Here is a 25,816-nt window from a genome sequence, read left to right on the forward strand (position 1 = left end):
AGAATAAAATAGTCCAAATGACATAATCTTAATCCTAACAAAAAACAACTTATTCTATCTTAACACTGAACACTAGTTTACAAAACAAATAACAATATGACCAACTACAATGCACTTCAAAGTAACAAAATAATAACTTAACATAAACGAGAGTACAATTTTCTGAGGACTGAGCGAGATAAATGAAAATCAAAAATACTGTAACACTGATTAAAAATCCTACACATACTATTGACAGGTTCATTTCTACCATAATTAGTTCACAGAGAGACAAAGAAAGTTATGGAAGCGGAAATTACGACGACAAATGTTTTTATTAAGACTACTGAGTAGATCGCAGCAATCGATATTCGAGAGCAGTAGAGCGGAAATATTTAAATATCGCTTTAGCTACATCACGATAACCGTTCAAGTCCTATAAGATTACAACGATCTTCGTATCTAGGAAGGTTCAGAGGGTCCCTCCAAGGCAAAACACGAAGAGCAAATCGCACAACTTTTTTTGAATGTTTTCAATCCGTTGTATTTCGTTCTGATAGTGTGGGGACCACACAACGGCAGCATATTTTAGTGTTGATCGAGCAAGAGAGCAATACAATGCCTTTTAACAGTGTATATAATTGAAATGCTTAGTAACTCGGAAGAGAAATCCTAAGTTTTTTGACGCTTTTGCTGAGATATATGCGATGTGATCATTTAAAAGTAAGCTTAGAATTAAGCATGACTCCCATGTCTTTGACAGTTATTATCTTTTCCGTTTCCGTATTAGTTTCGAAAATTGAATAATCAAAATGAACAACGCAGCGTTTGCGGGCAAAAGTGATTACGGAGCACTTAGAAGCATTCAAAACCATGCGATTAGTGACGCACCAGTCAGCGAAAATGTTCAACTGATATTGCAGGTACAGAGCATCAGCCTGACATCTGACTAAATTGAAAAGCTTCAAGTCGTCTGCATACGATAATTTCAAGCAACGGATGGAGAGATATACATCATTTAAATATAAAAGAAAAATATCAGACCAAGGTTGCTGCCTTGGGGTACACCGGCCGTTACGTCGAAAGGATTGGATACACGATTGCCTATTTTGACAGACATTTTGCGTTCAACTAGATAGGATTTTAGCCAATCCAAAACGCACCCATGAAAACCTAGTCTTTGTAATTTAGCCACTGCAATACGATTTTTTCATAGATATTTTCGATTTATCATATTAATCAATTGAATCTTGATGCAATAATCGTTGCTACAAATACCTCAGGACGCAGTTCTCTCAACCGAGTTGAACTCCTCTTTCCTGGGAGTTAGCAGGATCAATATCTCATGCCTCATACCTCACGCCTGATCACGAACATCACTGCCACGTACACTTTCACTTTTTTTTGTGTCTATCATCATTGTTACGGACAGTTGCGTGTAAAAATAAACTTCGTGAAGTGAAAGAGTTCATTCCCGTTTATAAGAGACATGTCAGTTTCATAATTTAGGGCATTTAAACGTTAAGTCGGTTGCATAATCTCGTACGTTTAAACATTGGGCCTGATCACGAACATCACTGCCACGTACTCTTTCACGTTACTTACACTCCACTTAATCTTTTTGTGTCTATCATCCTCACGGACAGTTGCGTGTTAAAATGAACTCTGTTAAGTGAATGAGTTCATTCCCGTTTATAAGAGACATGTCAGTTGCATAATTTCGGGCGTTTGAACGCTATGTCGGTTGCATAATTTCGGACGTTTGAACGTCCGTCGTAGGTAAAACTAATAAGTGTATGAGATAATATTCCATTTAATTGAACGTATGTTTTAGAATGACAAGTTTGCGATTATACCTCGATGATTCGGTATTTCAATCCAACTATTCGGACTCATTCCATGAATCATTTGCTTGGTGCGTTAGTTTGCTAAATTAAACGCTGGTTCAAAGATGAGGAGGAATACTTGGTTGCTCTTGAATAATGTAGTTGTTGAACATATGGGAATGTAATTTTATTTCTTCTTTCTATAAACTAATCTAGAGATAAAGCATTAGTATCATGAGTTTATTAATAATCGATATCTCGCATACTCTTGTACTCAGTTCTGTCTCACTCGTTTGAATAGTGAGGAGTATTTAGTATAGATCAACGTTAGAATCAATTTCTAAGAACCGTTTCTACAATTTATTTCTTCTAATATCTTCTATATCTCAGAATAAACCCGAATTTATCCATATCATGATCAGTATAATCTGAACTACTCCCATATGGGATTCTGAAGTTTAATCCTCTTATCCTACCCATTCTCGTGTAATTTGATATACGGGACATGAAGTTTGATATAATTGTCTAAACAGAAACTGGTCAGAAGCATAATTTTCATATGAAACATCTGATGAGTTTCAAGCAATTTTCCAAAAGCAGAAAATGATTCAGATTTTCTTTAACGGATATCAAAATTATGGAAAAAGAACTAGAGATTTAATTTAAAAATTATAAATTTGAATGTTTTGCAATGATAGATTCATTTTTTCCTTATTTGAAATTTAAATATTCTTTCATTGAAAGTAATATCCTTGAAAATATCTATTACGTAAAAACAAAAGATCAATGGCTTTATTCGATGTAACTATCATCCTGATTCGGGCCTTGTCCACCAATTGCGAATGTTTGAATTACAAAAACCAGCCCTGCAATGTTGGAAAAACATTACAGTTATTATTTTATATTCAAAATATCAACAAATCAATATTATACATAATCAATCATAATGATCGTTTCGGGCCAGTGGCCTCCATTCCCATTTTATGGGGTTGCAACTCTCTGTTAGTCTAGTCCCTAAAATAGAAATAAAAAATTTCTATTCATTTAGGACAATCGAAATTAGACCTTTCGCTACGGGAGCTATATTTTTAATCCTCAATTACATCCCATAGCGCATTTATCGAATCCAAATAAACAAATTTACGTTCTCTGGATACGTCAGGATTTCGTTCTAAAAATGCCACCAGGCGGGTGAATTACTGTTTGTTTATCTTTTCTTTCTAAAAAAGCAAGATAAGATTCAAAATGTTAGCAAAAAAGCTGAATAAATCCGAAATTAAACTTACTTCATTCCGCGTGACTAGCTTTCACCATCTAAAACACAAGTGACAAATATACTTGTTTTTCCCCGTGACGTGACAGTATCGTGTATTCATAATTACACCGAGTTCATCAAAGTTGTCACGACGGGTGAACTCTTCCGGATTCTACACACACCACCCGTAATAACGTTGTATACAATTCACTTCGTTTTCACCGTGAAGTGACGCTCGTGATCAGGCCCATTATGTAAGTAAATTAATAAGTGCATGAGATAATATTCCATTTAATTAAGCGTATGTTTTAGAATGACAAGTTTGTGATTAAATCGATTTCAATATCAACTATTCGGGCTCATCCCATGATTCATGCGTGCGTTAGTTTGCTGAATGAAATGCTAGTTCAATGCAAGAATACTTGGTTGATCATGAATAATGTAGTTGTTGAACATATGGGAATGTTATTTTATTTTCTCTTTCTATAAATTACTCTAGAAATAAAACATGACTAATATGTATAATAATGAAGTTCTCGCATATACTTTTTTAACTCTGTCTTACTCGTTTGAACAGTGAGAAGCATTTAGTAAAGGTCGAGGTTAAAATCATTTTATAAGAATCATTTTTACAATTTTGTTAAATAATAATACCTCATGTTTTCGTGACAACTTTGATGAACTCGGTGTTATTATGAATACCACGATACTGTCACGTCACGGGGAAAAACAAGTATATTTGTCACTTGTGTTTTAGATGGTGAAAGCTAGTCACGCGGAATGAAGTAAGTTTAATTTCGGATTTATTTAGCCTTTTTGCTAACATTTTGAATCTTATCTTGCTTTTAGAGAAAGAAAAGATAAACAAACAGCAATTTACCCGCTTGGTGGCATTTTTAGAACGAAACCCTGACGTATCTAGAGGACGTAAATTTGTTTATTTGGATTCGGTAAATGCGCTAAGGAATGTAATTAACCCTCCTGTACTCGCGTGCAAAATCGTAACACGTATACTTGCGCACGGTGTCACAGACCGAAAATTGAACTTCTCTGTAATGTTGCCATTGTGCATTTTTCAGGCTTTATTGGCATTTATTTGAAGAAGAGGGTATGGTTGAATGAAAAAACTCCAAAACATATGTTTTCTTCGTCTTTATTATGTTTTAATAGTAATAATAGTTTAATAGATATAATTCAGCCTCATCAAAATAGAGTAATTTTTGAAACTCCAACACAAATAACGAAATTCGAATTTTTCACGGTTAATAATTAAAAGTAAGCAACTGAATATAACTCATGGAAGTATAAAGAGCTATAAAATAAAATAAAACGTATTAATCGATTGTGGTTTCATTGGAGCAAGAATCAGAACTAGCATAACTGCATGCTCGAAACAAACATATTTTTACAATTCATGCAGTTGTTGCGTGTTTTTCGGGTCTTTATCGAAGAAAAGAATGTATAACGACCTTCTACGTAATTACCAGATGATAAGGTTCTGGAATATAAAATTTGCATATTTCTAATATTCTTTGTCTCTGTTTTCTTGGTAAACTAAGAATTAATGCCGTTTTTTTTGGAGCAGGAAAAGATGATATAAAAGGATTTCTAGGGACTTCCTTTTCTTTTTCTCGTTTTCTTGTCGATATTGTCCATTATAAAAAAATATCCCCGAAACTGTAACTGTTAAAAATTACCATAAGCTACCGATTAGTTTATAGTTTACTGTTTACATTTCTTCCACAAGTAAAATTCTTTCACAAGTGTGTATATGTATGACCATTTTATTTAGCGAATAACTATACGAAAGTCAAACATTTATATTTTGCTTTTGAACGTGAATATATCGACGAATAGTTAATATATGGATCCGTTCAATCCAGTTACAAAAGGGACTGAAATCAAATAAGAATAGTCCAGTAATGATCTTATGCATTATATTCAATAAATATTCCACGCCACTAACATTAATTTAAACATTTCATTCAACAATATTCTAGAATATGAAAAAAGGCACTTGTCCAAAAAAGTAACTCCTATACTCGCTTCGGTGTGTCAGACCGAAAGTGTTTAAAAAGTGGCACACGTCCCCACTGTACCAACACATGCAATACGCTAAACTATGACGAACGACGAATAACGAAGCTAGAGAGAATCGCGAAGTCGTAGGGTTGATATTTTCTGAGAAATGAACGAATTATTGATTTCTCGTTCTGACAGACCAATGCGCGAGTATAGGAGTGTTAAGGATTAAAAATGTAGCTCCCGTAGCCAATTGAAACATGGCGAAAGTCTACTTCCGATTGTTCTGAATGAACAGAAATTTTTTGTTTCTATTTTTAGGATTAGAATAAGAGAGAGTTGCAATACCATAAAATGACAATGGAGGCCACTGGCCCAAATACGATCATTATGATTGATTATGTATAATATTGATTTGTTGATTTTTTAATATAAAATAATAACTGTAAAGTTTTTCCAACATTGCAGAGCTAGTTTTTGTAATTCATACATTCACAATTGGCGGACCAGACCAGAATCAGGACGATAGTTACATCGAATAAAGCCATTGATCTTTTGTTTTTACGTAATAGATATTTTCAACGATATTGTTTTGAATACTTTGAATGAAAGAACATTTAAGTTTCAAATAAGAAAAAAAGAATCTATCATTGCAAAGCTTTTAAATTAATAATTTTTAAATTATTCTCTAGTTCTTTTCCCATAATTTTGATATCCGTCTAAAGAAAAGCTGAATCATTTTCTGCTTTTGGCAAATTGCTTGAAACTCATCAGATGTTCCATATGGAAATTATGCTTCTGACCGACGCTACTGATCAGTTTCTGTTTAAATAATTATATCAAACCTCATGTCCCGTATATCAAATTGTACGAGAATGGGATGGATAAGAGGATTGAACTTCAGAATCTCATATGGAAGTAGCTCAGATTATACTGATCATGAGATGGATAAATTCAGGTTTATTCTGAGATATAGAAGATATTATTATTCATGAAAATTGTTGAAACGGTTCTTAAAAAATGATTCTAACGTTGACCTATACTAAATTCTTCACACACTTCAAGAGTATGCGAGATATCGATTATTAAACTCAAGTATTCATCCTCATCTTTGAACCAGCGTTTGATTCAGCAAACTAACGCATCAAGCAAATGATTCATGGAATGAGTCCGAATAGTTGGCATTGAAATACCGAATCATCGAGGTATAATCGCAAACTTGTCATTCTAAAACATACGTTCAATTGAATGGAGTATTATCTCATATACTTATTAATTTTACCTACATAACGTTCAAACGTCCGAAATTATGCAACCGACATAACGCCCGAAACTATGCAGCTGACATGTCTCTTATAAACGGGAATGAACTCTTTCACTTCACGGAGTTTATTTTTACACGTGACAATGATGATAGATACAAAAAGATCAAGTGAAGTGTAAATGACGTGAAAGCGTTTGTGTAATGATGTTCGTGATCAGGCCCATTAAACTTTGCAGTTCATTCGGCTCTTATTCTTATAGTCAAAGCATGTCTTCAAAACAATATCGTTGAAAATATTTATTACGTAAAAATGAATAAAATAATTGCCTCATTCTTTACAACTATCTATTTTTTATTTATTTATCACCCTCATTTCAGCGCGAACCAATCACGGTGAACCAAGGGAAAGTATTGAAATATATAAAAAATTCTAACTTGAAATTTTTTTGCAACACATTTTATGTGAAAATAATTTTGACGTCGGACTACATCTTTCATTCCTATACTGGGGTATAAGTACAAAGCTTCGTGAACGAGAGAGTTATATTGGAGAAACAGGATTTTGAGCAATAATACCTCTTTACCGGTTGAAAGAAATGGTATGACAACCACTTCATTCGAAAGATAAAATGTCTACGCGTTATATGTGTGTTACCTATTGATCTAAAAACTTGTTTAAATAGTTCAAAAATTGCTTTGAAAGCAAACTATTGAAATCAAAAAAATATGCAAATAAACAGGTGCCAGCTCGGAAATCATCTCAACAATAATAAATAATAGCGATAAACTTCTATGCTTCATATTGTAACCTTTTTCAAAGCTTACAAGCTGAGATCACTCGCTTGGTGATAGTTTTGATATCAATGAAAAACGAAATCAATGAAAATATTGTTTGTAAATATAAATAACCGCACAAGAAATAATTGAATTATATAAAACAAATTAAATAAAAGAGAAACGAATTTCGCAAATCAAATTAAAATTGAATTCAAATTTCTGGCAACCCACTATGAGTTTCGTCGTCACGCAACGTATTCCAAAAAACCGGGCAATTTGCAGCACGGCAAAAATAATTGATGTGTCGTTAAGTGAGACGGAACTCATTTCGGTTAGCCAATCAGGAGGTAGCACAGTGTAGAGTTATTTGAAAATTCGAACCTAGTTAGCGCAGGGATAACAGGCGGATATCACTGCTCACATCTCTGCTAAACTCATCAGTGGAGCCGATACCAATACCAGCACAGCATCCAACTGAGCACAAAGCGCGCAATCCACAATTGATGCGTGATGACGCCACGCATCGTACGATCCTTTGTAAGGACGGGATCCGGAATGCTATATAAGGCCCTCTAGCCAACTCGACGCTCTCTTATTCCTGGATTAGCGAAGCAAAAAGTGGTGTTAATTTCGGCAAGTCCAATTTCCTAGTGAATGTAGTGTTCACAGCAATTTAATTGCTTTAGCAAACAGTGGTTTTGTTCAATAAAACATTTACAGTGCGCGAAGATAGTAAGCGTAGCTAGTAAGGCTATTTTCATATAGCCCTGGTCCTCCTCATAGCTAACGACGAGGCCAGCTAATAGGTGAAGAGGTCGCATCCGGTCGAAGAGTTAGTTAGTCGACACATTTAAGTTATTTTCCTACCGTGAATGCAAGGTGTCGCGAGTGAACAAAGCCAAGATAATTCCTCTCGGAGTACACACACCGCTATCCAGGTCGCCGAAGGTCGTCCACCAACATACGACCAACCACCATCATCTAATCTTCCGACCAGAGTCGGAATTATAAGACGTAGCAGCCGAAGACGTCCATCTTGCCGGTTGGGAACCGGAAAACGCAGCGCAGCAGATCTCTGAAAGCCGGCACAGCCGCCGGTAATAACTACGTGGTGACGGTATCACAACAACGACGGAAGCAGATATGAGCAGAGCGAGTGAGTCCGTTTAGATCTTTTCAATAAATAAATTGTCATCGGCTTCTGGAATAAAGTGTTATTTGATTCGTTTCTATACATTTTGCTTGCGATATTTTCTTGTGTGCACCAAAGAAATTGATTTCAGCTTGATTAGCTCCAGCATAGAGAAGGGACAGGTGAGTTTCCACTAGCGCGTTTTATTCGACCCTGAGAATAATTGAGTGAGAGTTAGCTTGGCTGGCTTAAGAAGACGTCCGCATCGGAGACGAGTGGAAGTCTTCGTGAGTTACAATATATTACAAACCTGTCCATAAATATGTCCATATCAGCCGCACCGAAAAAAAGTTCTACTTTTTGGTCTGTTTAAATTTCAGTAAAAAAACATTGAAAAACACTTTTTTGAGGAACATTTGGCTGATATATCGAAAAGCAGTATATTGAATTGTAAGAAACTGCTGGGAAACATGAGTTTCCAAAGATACAATTGAAGGTCTTCTTAACATGTCCGTCTTACCCCCATTTCCCATTTCTTCAGGGCGCTTTTCGGACTAAACTTTAACAGCTGAAGACAGCTTCTCCATAGAAGTGGAGTTACCACTCTACTACGTAGTATCTCTTAAGCGGTCGATGTTTAACACCTTGAGTACCACGGTTTTCTAGCGATTCTATGAAAATTTTTAAACGTATTAGGGTCATCGTTTCTTACCGTAGTGGAATGTATTTTTGTTCGAGAGAGAAAGCTTATAAACTTTTATTCTTATCTAACTTACCTTTATTATCATATGTTACACTGGTAGTCACCGGTGACTGACGCAGCCTGAGCGAAAACTCGGCGACTGACGTGGCAGTCAACGTTTTAATAAAACTTCAAAAACAATGAGTTTTATGAGTTATTGATCGAGAACACCGGTTAAGTGAAACGAATTTTGAACAGATGGAGAAATTGAATTGTTTTTCATTTCTACTTTTTATTTTTCTCAGGCAAAGGACTCCGATAAAAATTATACAGGCTGCACACTTTATGTCAAGCATCATTTCTTGTTCTATTTATATTTATCATCATTTGTTATTCTTCGTGAACACTTTGAAGCTTACATTATGAATCGATTTGTATTTCGTTTGATGACAACAGTTTTATTCTGACTACACTAACAAAAATGTCTCACTATCCGGATGAATGATGTCACTAATAATTCATGTCTGGTTGGGAGGGTGTGTTCATTCACTCGCGGTCTTTTATTTTCTTTTGATTCATATATAAAAATCGATTATGAGTCATCGTAAAAACAGGCGTTGGTAACAAGCGACGTTTTGGATCAGCGCATCTTTTTCTTAGTGCATAACAAACGACAAACAATAAAAACATACTGTGTGTCAAATATCAATTGCGTAGGTCATATAATTAGACAACTTCATGTTATCAGTTGGAATTCCCTTCTCATGGTTTCCATTTTTTGCATTTATTTTCATCTTTAAACATAATTTAGCATGCCATCGTAGATTATATTCAAAACAAATTGTATCCCTCTATGATGATGATGTACGTTCAAAAATAAGCAACTTAAAAACTTCAAAAACTACATGGTTAAAACTACTCGCGAATAAATTTTGCGTATAAATGAAATGGATTACAGTAATGTGATTTATGTGGGCAAGATGAATCTAAATAGCTTCAGCTCAACCTTTCCAATCGAACAAACAGAAAATTTTCCGCATTTCGATTAATTTTTCCAGGTCGTTTTGATTTTCATGTATTTACAAGAAAATATATATACAAGTATAAAACTAGAACGATAATGATACGAACGAACGTGATGAATTATAGACTTTTAAACTTTTCAGTTCATTCACCTCTATTCCATAATGATACGCCATATCAATAAAATATATGTGAACATTTGCGTCATTTTAGTTAGTACAGCTTTACCACCCGCAATATACTCGTTGTCAACCCTAAAAAAAGAAAGAAATAGAATGAGAAAAGGTCTAAGGGTAACAAGAGCATCCTGCCGTAAGCCACTGTACTAACATTGACTCGTGAAGTAGAGCTCTGGCTCTAACTTAGGAATGGAACCTGATATGAAAAATAATTGACATGCCTAAATGATTTTGCTGTTTCACGCGATATTTGAAATAATAATTGATAATAGCTATAAATGAAATGATAGTATCACGAGTTCACGTTCACAAATTTTTCAATTGGTTATGCGAATCGTTTTGATTGTTCAGTATAAAAACTTATATTGTTCGAGTGCATTCTCTTCTCTCGTCATATAACAAATAACTATGGAGTTTGTCCCAAAACTAAGTGTACGTTTGCTCCTTGAAATATAACTAATTATTGCAACGCTTTAAGTTTGCGTAACTATTTTCACACTTGACCGAGACAAATCAAATGTTACCCAGCTTCTCTTTAGAGTGTTGTTTTCATCGACTCATTTAAGCAGTTGTCAGTGAGATTCCGGACGAGATGATGAAAGAAAGCAAACTATTCGCGATGTGATTTTGTTCACCAACATGCAAAATCCTGGGTTGATGCATAGCGCCTGGGAAAAACTGATGAATATACATCATTCAACAGTCTCAAGAGTTCTTCAAAGGCTCCAGGAACGGATGACAGTGAAACAAGTGGCAAACGGAGTGAACCATTTGTGACCAAAGGCACCATAAACGAGGAGATCTACACAACTGAATGTTTCCAGGAATAGCTTGTGTCGTTTTTGAGACAGCACGAACAAAAACCGTTGTTTTTGCCCGGTATCATCGATTTTATGTAGAAGAAACTAGAAATCGTTTTATTTTCCTATAGTTTGTAGTCATTAAACTTCAAAAAGAAACGAAGTTTTGATCATTTATATAACAACATGATCAGTGTGTACCCTAATATGTTTGACCAGTTTTTGACTGTTCCACTCTTTACATACTCCCAACGGTCGAATCATGCGATTTTTTTGCATTTAAGGAAAATAACTTTCATCACTGCTATGAACAATGGAAGAAACGCTGCGGAATTCTTCATGAATGTCATGTTTCGAAGCAGACTATGGAATTGATTTGATTTTTTCTGAAAAATCGGAGATCTTCTGCAAATTTCCCGGATTGAAGTATTCTTTCTACGCTGAAAAGCTTAGAAAATCTTCATTTTACATTGTTTCATTCATAACATATAACGAATGATTCGGTACAAGTGTTGTAATATACATTTTTTCACTAGGCAAACGATAGGCATTTGTCGCGCTTCAAATATTGCAGATCCTTCTCGTATCGGCCGAAAAGAATCACCTGAATAATCAATGATATCAACAAACTTAATATGATGTCGATTGCACCGTCTGCACAATTTGAGCTTCTGAAAAATGTCCGGAAGTTAGTACTCATAACCTATATTCACTATCAAACATAAACAAGCCGAAGATTGTGCAGTCCACTGATGATTCAACAAGAGCCAAAGGTTGTACCGCTCATGACAACTCTACACGAGCTGATGATTGCGCCGGCTAGTGACCATTCTATCCTGGATTCCTCGAGTCGAGAAAGACGCACCACGCTAGATATGGGGTACAGACTAGGGGGGCGTTGCTGATTAACGGTCAGCTGCATCCCAATAGGAAGTATCCCATGTCGGGCACACGTACAGAGCATCGAAGACAATCCAATTATGAGAACACTTGTAATACTAACCTCGAGTCAACCGCGAGTAATCGGTTACATATTACTAACATAGTCTAAGCAAACTTTGTCAAAATATTGAACTCCCAGCCCCGTTAGGCTGACGCCATATGAGCCTTAATAAAATATATATTTTGGATAAAAAAAAATAAACATTTTGAAGATTATCTATGACTTTGGTCCAAGCGGGTGTTGGGACCATTGGAAATAGACAAAAATATAGTTTTCTTACCATTTACTGATGACATTTAATGGCTAAAATGATTTTAAATATAAATTAATGAAAATAATCACGACCGAATCTTGCTTTTAAGTGCGTAGAATAAACAAACATCATCACTTTCGTAGTTCTGAGCTCTGATGTAGGTGTCGCATGAGCTGATGAAACTTTGCGTAAATTCGTCAATTGAATGTAGGTACACTTACTTTTGGGGTGAACATAGTACGATTTTTTATATTTACACTTAAATTGATCACACGCAGTTTTTCGTGTGTAATTAGTTCATATTATAAAATCGCGTGAAATCAGCATGTGTGCCTTCGTTATACAATTTTCCGTTGCAGTGCAAACTATTGATTGTGTAAATGGCGATCAACTGTATATTGTGCTTGTCCCACAACTGCATGTGAACGAGGTAACAATTGTTTCGGACCCTGGAGATTTATAAGTTATTATCTTTACATAATCCACAAAAAAAAACTCTATCTTCAATTAACAAAAATTGAATCAGATTCAAGAGGATGAATCTGTTATCTGAAATCTTCAAATGTTGCATTGATTTAAAATAGGATCATATTTCAAAATCATCACAATAAGGAACGCCCTTTCTCGAATAATTGATCATTCTTATGCTCAAAATAGATCGTCGTTCATAAGCTGCTTGTGAATTTATTTTCTTAAATTTAAAATGTGATTAAAATGCACTTGGTCTAGATCATTCAACCTTCAACAAGTAACAGGAAGAACCGAAATTCCAGATAATGTAGTGTCGAATAATAACCTAATCGCTATGATTTTGTATAGCTTTTTAGGTTGCGCTGAAGAATTGACGAACATAAATAGTTAATAGTAATAGGACATAAATATAATGATTTAAACACATTCTTCTGTCGCTGTTTATATTTTTTTATGCATTTAGGCCTCGGTTCTTTTTTTATCCTTCCTTTTTTTCAGAAATGATGGCGTCCGCAAACCCTTTTTCTTTTTCTTATCCTTTTTCGGTGAACCTTCAGTTGACACATCCTGTGAATAAAAAAGGAATCAGATTTTAAGGAAATGATTTCAAATCACGGCATACGACAAACAAAAAAGAAACGGCAAAATTTTGTACCGTCCAGTCTGAAATCAAAGCAAACAAACTATTTCGTTTTTATTAGAAAGATGTTGATGTTGATGTTGTAAGATATTGTAATTGTCGCTACTTCATCGTTCTGAGAACACCGGATTCAGGCTGAATGATATTTTGACAAAGACAGTTTTACGGCATTGGTACACGCATATTTTTGAACTTGCCATATAATAAATTAAATAAACAAAATATCGTAATGCATCGACATCTGGACACTTGAGCGTTTACAAGAATAACATCAACTACTAAAAAATATTATTATAGCATAACGTGAAATAGTATCATACCACTAAAATCAGCTTGGCGTGTTGCAGTTTGTTTGTGTCCTTCGCGCGTAGCAGAAACAAAGTTTCTCTGTGCTGAGTGCTGTTCACTCAACAATAAACAAACAAGTTCTCAAGCAATGAGAAATGCAACATCTATTTGAAAACCCGAATATCTCCATTCAAAAATGGTGATTTCGGAAACCGGACAAACCATGATCAGATATTATTAGCGACTAGAGACTTGGGTTTTTCAACAAACCCAAACCAGCCTTGATTACATTTGATTTTTATGAAGAAAAATCGGTTTGCATTTACTAGTTGCGTGAAAACACGCTTAATCGGACAAACCAACATCATTTATCCTATAAACAAAACGGGAAAACTTTTTTTCCTATTATAGAGCGATTCCACGCCGAATCAGCTGAAAACCCGAAATATAAGAGAATTGTGAATTTGGATAGCAATCACCATATGTAAAAAGTTTGATAAAAATCGAAATAGGGATCAGGTAAACGGTCAGTTTATTTGATGTGGAATTTCCCTATACAGTAAAGGTTTTGAATCCGCACTCTTCTTCATTACATTCAATATCATACCAAAACCATAACCATTTTTTGCATGTTGAATAAATGTGACTGATAGTTTACTTACTGTATCAATTCAATGTAGTGTCAAGCATTGTAGCTGTTGACAAAAAATGGCAAATATCAAAGCAAATATTTGTGTTTTACAAACCCATGCCAGGAATAAAAAGCACATTCAGAAGATGATTTTAAATCTGGACGGCGAATCAAAGTAGAAGATGAAATTTATCATTGGAAGCATTGAAAGAGTTTAACAAGAGCGCCCGGCGTTAAAAGCAAAAGTGTCAGGAATTAAATTCATGAATAAAAAAGAGTCCGGATTAAAAATCACGGCACAATGAAGAAACTTACAAATTTTGATTCATAACTTCTTCTTCCTCTTCTTAAATGGCACTAACGTTCCTAGATGAATATCCACGCCGTCTCTACGTAGTATTACTTGCGTCATTTTTATCAGTACTTAGTTTGGATATTTCTATGCCGAAGAACACGCCTTGAATGCATTCTGAGTGGCAAGCTCTAGAATACGCGTGACCACAGTGCAAGTCGGAAAAAAATTCTTTGACATTCCCCCGGCCAGAACGGGTATCGAACCCCGGCATGTTAGATGTGACGCTAACCACTCAGCTACGGGAACACGGGTTTCATAACTTCCAAGACAGGAATAAAATTCCATAGGAACGATAATTTTTCATGTTGTTATACTCGTATGTCAATTTTATTTAGTAACTGAAGATATCATCGAAGCGCTTAAGTGTCCGGATTTTGATGCATTACGATACGTTTTTCCTATATGATAAATACATACCTCTTTGCTGCTATGTGAAAATGTGCTCATGTGAGTATCTGAATGATCGCCGTTCTGGACGTTTTCACCTGAAAAATATAATCATTAAATAGTATACCACTTCATCATTCTCATCATGTACCATCAGCCGTTCACAAAGTGTAGTAATATAAAAAATAATTACCATGAAGCAGGACAATAGAGAAAAACTGTAGTAAAAGAACAAGTGCTTCTTTTCAACTTAAATGACGATCGATAGTAATAGCATGTACATGAGAATTTATGGAAGATGCCGATTCAAGGAATTGCTTTGGGGAAAGTAGTAGGGGAAATGCGGTTAAAATGAACAGGGTTGGTAAAATAAACCGGTGCTCAAAATTCCGATAATTCAACTAAAAACCAATCGATACTTCTTCATTATCCTATTCTTAGAACATATGAAACTATTTAAGACACCCTGTTATGTATGGAACTGTAAAAAAGTAGAAAATAAATAAAACAAAAATTTCTCTCACGGTAGCCATTCTGGTGTAATTTTGCGCGCATCGTTTTCAAGGAATTTCACGTGAAATTTTAGTTATTCGACCTGATATCTTCGACAAATTATCAGTTTGTACGACTGTTCACATATTCAATTAGAGGTAAACAGATATTCTGTTTAATATCAGCGATTAATTCGCATTCGAAACTACTTTTTTGTTTTGGGCAAAATGAGCCACCACCGGATAATGACTTACAATGTTATATTTTCTGGAGCTGATATACCTTTATACGCGGGGTATACGTGCAGCGTAAATTCCAAAATCCGCGTAAAAATAAACCGGGTGATTTTCGAAATCTGTGTAAAAATCTATCAAACAGTGAATTATTAGTTTAAAATGCAACCCATACTCTAACAATTGATTAACCGATTTTTTTTGCATGCTACAATCATGATATACGTATCTCCTTTTATTACTCAGCTACTAATCAGTGATGCTATACGAACTTATTTCGTGAAAAGTCACATCAATTAGCATATTGAATTTTTACGTGGTTGATACGTGCCGCTTAAAAAAACCGCGTAAATACTGCGTAAAAAACCGCGTAAAAGCGACTTCAGTATACTTCATGAAAAGCTATCTGAACCAAGCCGTTTTCAAAATATTTTCCTCAAATCATAAAACTGTCGCCTGCAAAGTTACGAGTTGAAAAATAACACGTTCCGTAAGTCCTTCCAGTATGAGGAAATTCTATTCAAGTAACGAATTAGAAACTTATTGTAATTCATGTGAAATCGACGTAAATTTTGTAAAGGAGTGAGAATTTTCCCATCTGGTTCTATAGTTATGAAACACTGAAATTTTAGTTTTTTGAATGTTTCGCGCCTGAACACAACAATAAAGTTCAAATGGCCAGTCTTTTAGATGAAGATAGTTATTATATCCTACACTATATACTTCAATTCAACCGACTTTTTACATATCTCTGGAAACTCAGAAAAAATTAGTGGCTCTTTAGTCGTGAAACGCAGTGTACGTTTTTGTACGTATGAGAAAATTCAAATTACTACTCTAGGTGGCCTATTCACAGATTATTTCATGGATATACCTTCTTTCTTTATAACGTTTCAAACAAATTTGGACATGAAACAACGTTTAAATCTAATCCATTTACACATGATATGAACAGGTGTTCATTTTACCACCACCAGGTAATCATTTTAACCGCACACTTAAAAAATTTTTGATTTTAAAACTATTCTTCTATTCTTCTAAAGAAATAAGTACTATTTTTATTTTTTATAATAAAAACGGTTTGATATCTTAAACAACAATTAGTTAGCTGTAATATTTTTCGAAGAACGGAGGTTGTAGCAGTATGTGGACGCAGTAAATGGGCATATTCCTTAGGGTGTTCATTTTCCCTTGAATCGGAATCCTCCTTCAGTTTTCATGTACATGCTATTACTATCGATCGTCACTTTCGTTAACGCGATTGAACAATGTGACAATGTGACCTACTGAGAAAATTTATAAATCACATTTGTGTTGGTGAAAACTTCAACTAAGAGCATCCCCACCAGTTACGGGGTAGATGGAAGATCTGCGGTATGCATTCACCCTATAATACTGAAGTATGACCCGAATTCAAGTCGACATCAAGGCGCGTAGAAGTATATCCTAAGGTGGGCCAACTTGCTAAAACCACTCTTCAGCCATCTTGGAAGTCTACTGTGTTTTGTTTGTAAACAAAACCCAATACGCTAGTGCCGAAGCTCGCTCCTGATCAGTCTGTCTCTTTCACGCTTCAAGGAAATAATTCCCCTTCTGCTTTCTTCCGTACTGTTTTCATATACCGCTCCCCTAACCAACTTAGTGACGAAACGGCCTCACCTAGTACCATAGACCCGTCTTGGTCGACATAATCAACAGAAAAAGTTCACTTAAGGCTGATTTAGACGATGCCAGTCAGCGCTCTAGTTGAAGTATCCAGTGAACAGAGAACAGACACTCTGTCCAAGTTACTTGTACCAGTATCGAACAAGTAATTGGCCCTTAACTTGAACAGAGTGTCTGTTCTCTATTCATTGGATACTTCAACTAGAGCGCTGACTGGCATCGTCTAAATCAGCCTTCACTGACGCTGGTAGACAAATTCTGGTAAGCCAACTTCGTTTTCTTTTCTTTTATTTCTCGTATCAGCAATTGTGAATATACAAATATATTTTTTTTTGACGTAGAACTACGTCTTTCATTAAGGATACCAAATCAGAAAACACGTCACGTTTTTATGAAATAAAGTTAACGTTAATAACTATTTTTGCCGTGAACGGATTTTGGCGATTTACATACTAAACGAATAGTAAATTCCCTAAGGTTTGTTTGATATGCTATACATTAAAATCCCATAGTCTGAATATGGTTTAAATTGATGAAAATTGTAAGCATTCCCATTTCCTCATATATTTGTTCTGTCCATTTGTGTGCCTTCCCGAACAGACAAGTCAATAACGAGCAACTAATCGACGAGCAACGAAGGGGAAACCGCAGGGTGTAAAGTCTCCATGAACAAAGGAAAAGAAGAAGAACGAAGGGGAATATTTGCCTAGAGTATAAACGGCTGATCTCAATGAGGCAAACTTTCATTCTTCGTGAATCGACTGAACAACATCGTTGCTGAGCGAGCTGGACGGCGAGGGATTTATCAAGGCAATGGGGGTGGAAGAGTAATATTATGGATAAAGTAAAGTTTTCCAAGAGCCTTTTTGATTGTTAGAGACGAATGAACTGAAGAAGTTTAAAGTCTCTCTCATTCAACAAGCAAGGAACTTTCAGTCTCGTTCTGTATCGTTTGTTCTTTCTTGTTTTGCGTCATCACATGTCTTTGTTCCGGATTCAGCTGAATGCGAGCTGGACGCGATCGAGAAGACGCACCACGCTAGATATGGGGTACAGACTAGGGGGGCGTTGCTGATTAATGGTCAGCTGCATCCCAATAGGAAGTATCCCGGGTCGGGCACAGGTACAGAGCATTGAAGACAGCAACATCACAATTACGAAAACACTTGTAATACTAACCTCGAGCAAACCGCGAGTAATCGGTTACATATTACTAACATAGTTATAAGGCAAACATTGTCGAAATATTGAACTCCCGGCCCCGTCAGGTTGACGCCATATGAGCCTTAATAAAATATATATTTTGGATAAAAAAAAGCCATCGATATATGGATATTTGTGTGCGCACGTGCGTGTTTCATAACCCGTACGTAAAAATAGTGCATCTTCGCTACGCTCAAACCCCATTTGTATCTGCTCCCGTGTGCATTGGCCCTGTAACAATGCAACAATCGCCTAATTTTCTTATGCTATAATTGACGATTGTTTGGTGTTGCAAATTATGCAGCCGAAATGATTAATATAAACAAGGAGGGAAAATAGCAGGAGAAAGATATTTGCGCTAGGGTATTAGTAATGAATCTCTGCTGAGTCAAATATTCAGTCTTTTTCCAAGCAGTTAACATTGTTTGTTTTCTGTCATTATAAAGGCTTCGTTGGTGCCTTTGACATTGCATCAATGCATTGAACTGACGCTATGGCGAAGCAGGTGTTAAGGTTGTGCATCAAAAAATAATTAATTTCAAATAATTTCGCGGGCCAGTCGCAAAACTGCTTTCAACTAGGATTGCATTTACGCTAATCTTGATCATAATGAAGCAATGCTACTCTTTTCGAGGTTGTTGAGATTAACAGATAACGTTTGTTTCGTTTATTTAGTCACCAAGAAAGTAAATAGCGTTCTGAAATTTTGTATGTGATTTGGTTTCGCGTGCCAGTAGCAAAACTTTCTCCACTAACGATAACAACTGCGCTTATCTCGAGCATGTATTGTTCTGCGAGCAAAAGAATAAATCATCAAACAATTATCGTCAAACGATTCTACAATAAAAAACAGGAAGTGTGTTATATCTATGGTATAACCGCAAGGGTGACGTAGGACTATCGTTGATTTAGAGATCATTTGTTCGAAGTTGAATCTAAATCCATTCTGAATGAATGAATAAATGAATATTTGGGGGACTTCGAAAACGAGAGCGTTACGTTGGAGGCACAAGGTTTTATGCATCCAATATAGGATACGAAAAACCTTGTTCTGAAGAATAATCTTCAGAAGCTAACCTGCTAACTGTACTTGATTGACAAATCACAAACCCAAATGTACTATATGGATATTTTATGGATAGAAAACATTAAAATAAACTCTTTCGCTTGAATGTAATTTTCCATTCCAAGGGGAACTGGCAGATTATTTTCCAACAACGATTAGATATTTCCACATTTTCCTCGATACTGGAAGCTCACCAGTGGATAATACTAACTCGATAACCACCTGTTAATAGTACTTGATTGAAAAATATTTGGTCACAGTGTTACACGGATAGAAAACATTCAAATAAACTCTTTCACATGAATGTATTTTTGAATTCCCAGAGGAACTGGCAGATTATTTTCCAGCAATGATTAGATCTTTCCGGAACTTTCTCGATGCTGAATGGCATCCAAACGGAAAGAATTCTGCGCGTGTATGTGTCGATCCTTCGCCGTCCACCTCCTCCAGCACGTTAGGCAACGATGTTTTTTTTTTCCAAAATATATATTTTTATCAAGGCTCATATGGCGTTAGCCTGACGGGGCCGGAGTTCAATATTTTGACAGTTTTTCTTATTATCTATGTTAGTAATATGTAACCGATTACTCGCGGTCGGCTCGAGGTTAGTATTACAAGTGTTCTCGTAATTGGGATGTTGCTGTATCCAATGCTCTGTACGTGTGCCCGACACGGGATACTTCCTATTGGGATGCAGCTGACCATTAATCAGCAACGCCCCCCTAGTATGTACCCCATATCTAGCGTGGTGCGTCTTCTTGACTCGAGAAATCCAGGATAGAATGGTCACTAATCGGCGCAATCATCAGCTCGTGTAGAGTTGTCATGAGCGGTACAACCTTTGGTTCTTGTTGAATGATCAGTGGACTGCACAACCTTCGGCCCGTGCATCTGTAAAAAGTGTGTGTATGTATTGCCGCGACTAAGTAAAAGTTTATCGTTTGGATAGGAGGGATATTAAACGGGGACACAACGAAGGAAACATCATTAAACGTTGACATCGGCGTTTCTGAGGAACAGGTATAGATGAAGCAGAAGATCAGGGTCAAGGCTACCTAAGATATCCCGGACGGGGATATCCGATTGTCTGCCTTGTGCTCTCAGTGCTCTAGAGAGCTGAGAGCGAGCAGCATGGAACCGGATACACGACCAGACAACATGCTCGATGTCGTGGTAGCCATCGCCACAATCACAAAGATTGTTTGCTGCGAGCCTAATGCGATAGAGATGCGCGTTTAGATTGTAGTGATTGGACATAAGCCGAGATATCACGCGAATGAAATCACGACCTACATTCAATCCCTTGAACCATGCACTCGTCGAGACCTTAGGGATAATCGTGTGTAACCAACGACCGAACTCATCACCACTCCACATGCGCTGCCAACTTACGAGCGTATACTGACGAGGAATGTGGAAAAATTCATTATAAGCAATTTGCCTTTCAAAAAGTGTGCCTTCTGAAGCGCCCCCCTTAGCTAGCGAGTCCGCTTTCTCATTCCCCGGAATCGAGCAATGAGAGGGAACCCATGCTAAGGTAATCTTCAATAATTTTTCGACCAAAACACTCAATAGTTGTCTTATTCTTGTTAGGAAATAAGATGAGCGTTTATCAACCTTCATTGAGCGGATTGCCTCTATTGAGCTGAGACTGTCTGAAAAAATAAAATAGTGATCGATGGGCAATGTTTCAATGATCCCTAATGCGTAATATATCGCACCCAGTTCAGCGACATACACGGAACAAGGATCTTTGAGTTTGAAAGAGGCACTGGAATTTTCATTGAAGATGCCGAAGCCAGTGGACCCGTTTATGTATGAACCGTCAGTAAAGAACATTTTATCAGATCTAACTTTCCCATATTCTGCCGAAAATATCGGCAGCGTAGATGATCTGGGATTCCATGGATTTTTTGTCGCATGGACAGATCAAAAATGACAGAGGAACTGCAAAAGTATGGGAAGCAAACTTGGTTGGAGATGCCTGGTGAAGGGTGTACGTCGTGGGTAAGGTACTCATGGTATAAAGACATAAAACTTGACTGAGGAATCAGTTGGAGTAGATTTTCGAAGTTATCAATCACCAATGGATTCATGATCGTGCAACGGATGAGAAATCTGTAGGATAATTCTGTGAACCGAAGAGTAAGCGGGGGTACTCCTGCCAAAACTTCGAGACTCATCGTATGTGTCGAATGCAAACACCCCATGGCTATACGCAGGCAACGATATTGTATTCTCTCCAGCTTGAGAATATGAATCCTGGCAGCTGATCGGAAGCAAAAACTGCCATATTCTAACACTGATAATATCGTTGTTTTGTATAACTGAATGAGGTCTCCTGGATGGGCACCCCACCATGTTCCGGTAATTGTTTGGAGAAAATTGATTCTTTGCTGGCATTTCTGTTTCAAATACGCAATGTGTATTCCCCAGGTACATTTAGAGTCAAAATATACTCCAAGGTATTTGAAAAACATCGAGTGCTTGATCGTTTTGCCGGATAGGTGAAGCTGGAATTGGGCGGGTTCGTGTTTCCTAAAAAAAACAACCATTTCAGTTTTCTCCGTAGAGAATTCGATACCCAGCTTGAGGGCCCACGTGAACAGATTGTTCAGGGTATCTTGCAACGACTTTTGCAGAACGACGGGATTAGTACCCGTGATGGAAATAACTCCATCGTCTGCAAGTTGTCTCAGCGTGCAGTCTCTAGTTAGACAATCATCTATATCATTGACGTAAAAACTGTACAAGAGGGGGCTTAGGCAGGAGCCTTGTGGTAGGCCCATAAAACTGTATCGAGAAGATTTCAAGCTGCCATGATTGAAAAACATGTGCTTTTCTGAGAGTAAATTGTACAGGAAATTATTCAGAATTGGCGAAAGTCCACGATTATGAAGTTTCTCTGAGAGAATTTCCATGGGAACTGAATCAAATGCCCCTTTGATATCGAGAAAAACGGAAGCCATTTGTTCTTTACGAGCAAATGCGATTTGGATTTCAGAAGATAGCAGCGCGAGACAATCGTTCGTCCCTTTACCTCGGCGGAAGCCAAACTGCGTATTTGACAGCAAATTGTTCGCTTCAACCCACTTGTCCAAACGAAGTAGAATCATTTTCTCTAACAATTTACGAATACAGGATAACATTGCAATCGGCCTATATGAGTTGTGATCGCAAGCCGGCTTGTTGGGTTTTCGTATGGCTATCACTCTCACTTGCCTCCAGTCATGTGGGACAATATTCAGCTCCAGAAACTTGTTGAACAAGTTCAGCAAACGCTGTTTCGCCAAGTCGGGAAGATTCTTCAACAAGTTGAATTTAATCTTGTCCGACCCCGGAGCTGAATTGTTACATGAGAGGAGGGCAATTGAGAATTCTACCATCGAAAAATTCTCATAATCGCATTGGAGCGGAATATCGCGTACGACGCTTTGTGCAGGAACAGAATCGGGACAAACCTTCCTTGCACATTTGAAAATCCAACGGTCAGAGTATTCCTCACTTTCGTTTGTATGGTTCCAGCCACGCATTCTCCTAGCCGTATTCCAAAGAGTACTCATAGCGGTCTCCCTTGACAAACCATTGACGAATTTCCGCCAATATCCACGCTTTTTTGCTTTAATCAGACCTTTTAGTTTGGCTTCTAGAGCTTGGTACTTTCGAAACCATTCCACTAATCCAGTTTTCCTGAATTTTTTGAAAGCGGATGATTTTTCAAGGTAGACCTTTGAACACTCCCTGTCCCACCAAAGTGATGGAGGACGACGTCGGAAAGTGGTAGCCGGTACACGTTTCTTTTGAGCTTGAAGTGCGCTATCGTAAATCAAACTTGATATAACATTATACTCTTCAAGGGGAGGAAGTTCATTCATCGAAATGATTGCTTCAAATATTAATTCTGCAATTATAAACCCCCTAGTCGCTGATTAATGATCAGTTGCACCCCAATAGGAAGCATTCCATGTCGGCCACACCGCATTGTTGACGTAGAACTACGCTGTAATTTAATTCAAGTAACTTGTTTATAACTGCGGATATTATTTTATAATGCTAAGAAAATTTTGAGAAAACCGTGCTACCAGTTTGGTCGCCCTGAAATGTTTTGACGTAGGACTACGTCTTTCATTTCTATACCGGGGTGTAAAATCAAAGTTTCGAAAACGAAAGCGTTACGCCAGAGACCGAGATTTTGAGCGTTAATAGCTCCTAAACAACTGAACGAAATGGTATGATAAACACTTCATTCGAAAGATAAAATGTCTACGCGTTCTATACTTGTTACTTTTTGATCCAAAAACTTGTTTCAATAGTCTTGAAATTGCTTTCAAAACAGGCTACTGAAATCACCAATCGGTATATAAGCGAGCGCCGCTCGGAAATCCACTCAGTTCTAATTGAACAGCGATTGGAGCATGTTGTCGCTGTTGTGGTGAAGCTCTTCGTTTATCATGAAAGCGCGGATGAACGGTGTCACCAAGAGCCTGTTTGTGCACCCTAGGCCAGAAGGGAATCCATCAGGAGGAGAGTGATGCCACAAACGGTTCCCCGGGAAGACATCGCTACACACACATACACGCGCGGAATTCTTTCCGTTTGATGCCATTCAGCATTGAGAAAGTTCCGGAAAGATCTAATCTTTTCTGGAAAATAATCTGCCATTTCTGAAAAACATTCATGTGAAAGAGTTTATTTGAATGTTTTCTATCTATGTAACACTGTGACCAAATATTTTTCAATCAAGTACTATTAACAGGTGGTTATCGAGTTAGTATTAACCACTGGTGGGCTTCCAGTATCGAGGAAAATGTGGAAATATCTAATCGTTACTGAAAATAATCTGCTAGTTCCTCTTGGAATTTAAAAATACATTCATGTGAAAAAGTTTATTTGAATGTTTTCTATCCATGTAACACTGTGACCAAATATGTTTCAATCAAGTGCTATTAACAGATGGTTCTCGAATTACCATTAACCACTGGTGGGCTTCCAGTATCGAGGAAAATGTAGAAATATCTAATCGTTACTGAAAATAATCTGCCAGTTCCTCTGGGAATTTAAAAATACATTCATGTGAAAGAGTTTATTTGAATGTTTTCTATCCATGTAACACTGTGACCAAATACATTTGGTTTTGTGATTTTTCAATCAATCGCAATTAACAGGATAGCTTCAGAAGATTATTCTTCCCCATCAGTAGGATATTTCCGTATCCAATATTGTATGCGCCCGCAATCGATTATTGCTCAGTCGCCGAAAGTTCCGAGCTCAGAGAGTTCATTCCCCCCTAGTTTGCCTTCCAAATTGCCATCGTAAACCACACCTTCTCTCGATTCAATCACACACAAAAAGCATACTTAAGCGATATTCTGGTGGTGAGACACATTAATTTTTCGTGAGGACATTAACAAGACAACATCGTTGCCTTGTTCGTTCGATAACTCGCAAGTAGATCGGACAGGTTTTCGAAACGATCCAACAAAGGTGTTTTTTTCCACATCGAATCAGACTGTGTTTTTTTTCATCGGTTGCGCTTGCGAGTAGAGCGAAGCTCAAAGTGGTGCGCGACCGAGACGCAGAGGATACAATTCAGACAGATTCATCACACACGCCACACAGCAGCGGCAAGTATAAGTTTATTTTTCTTTTGTCCTCCTATCATTCCTTCTACCATCTGTGCTCGATTTACACCATTGTTCATCTGTGTGTTTACCAAATCGGCAAACGTTGGCATTAGGGGTGTCTATTTTTCTTGGTTACATTACCGTTGAAATTTTATTGGAACTTTTTTTCATTTTAGAATTTTATATAAATAAAATAAATTAATATAAATATTATCCGCAGCATAACCTTATAATATTTTTTTTACTTATTCATTTTGATAATTATTATATTCTGTTCATATCGAACAGTTGGCCGATTTTTCTAATATGGCTGAGGGCGGAAAGGACCCCCCGTTGACGCAATTGAATATTTCTGATACCGAACCTCCTCCTGAAGAGCAGGAGGATGAAGCAGAAATTGAGGTAGAAAATTCTGTTTACGAAGTTGATAGTTCCGAAGATGAGGAAATCGACGAAAAACAGGATTTTCGTCCTAAAGAATACCCTGAAGGCTCCAAAGGCCCATTCATTGTGTACTTTAGACGAAAATCCAAACCTCTCAATGTCATTCGCATCTCGAAGGAACTAACTCAACATTTTTCTGACGTTACCAAAATTACACGGATGGGGCCAGACAAACTACGAGT

At 36.9% G+C, this 25,816-nt stretch overlaps 1 protein-coding gene across 1 annotated transcript in view; it reads right to left on the reverse strand.

The window, feature by feature from the left end:
- Positions 1-9,209: 9,209 nt before the first annotated feature.
- LOC129780334 (protein hu-li tai shao) overlaps positions 9,210-25,816 on the reverse strand; it is a 78,750-nt gene continuing 62,143 nt past the window's right edge. Inside the window, exons 11-12 of the mRNA XM_055788484.1 lie at positions 14,938-15,005; positions 9,210-13,173 (exon numbers count right to left, since the gene is read on the reverse strand). Coding sequence (XP_055644459.1) covers positions 13,066-13,173; positions 14,938-15,005 — 176 coding nt within the window. The 3' untranslated portion in view covers positions 9,210-13,065. The remainder of the gene's footprint in view (positions 13,174-14,937; positions 15,006-25,816) is intronic.

Source organism: Toxorhynchites rutilus, chromosome 3, assembly GCF_029784135.1.
Source record: "Toxorhynchites rutilus septentrionalis strain SRP chromosome 3, ASM2978413v1, whole genome shotgun sequence".
Classification (NCBI taxonomy): Eukaryota; Metazoa; Arthropoda; class Insecta; order Diptera; family Culicidae; genus Toxorhynchites; species Toxorhynchites rutilus.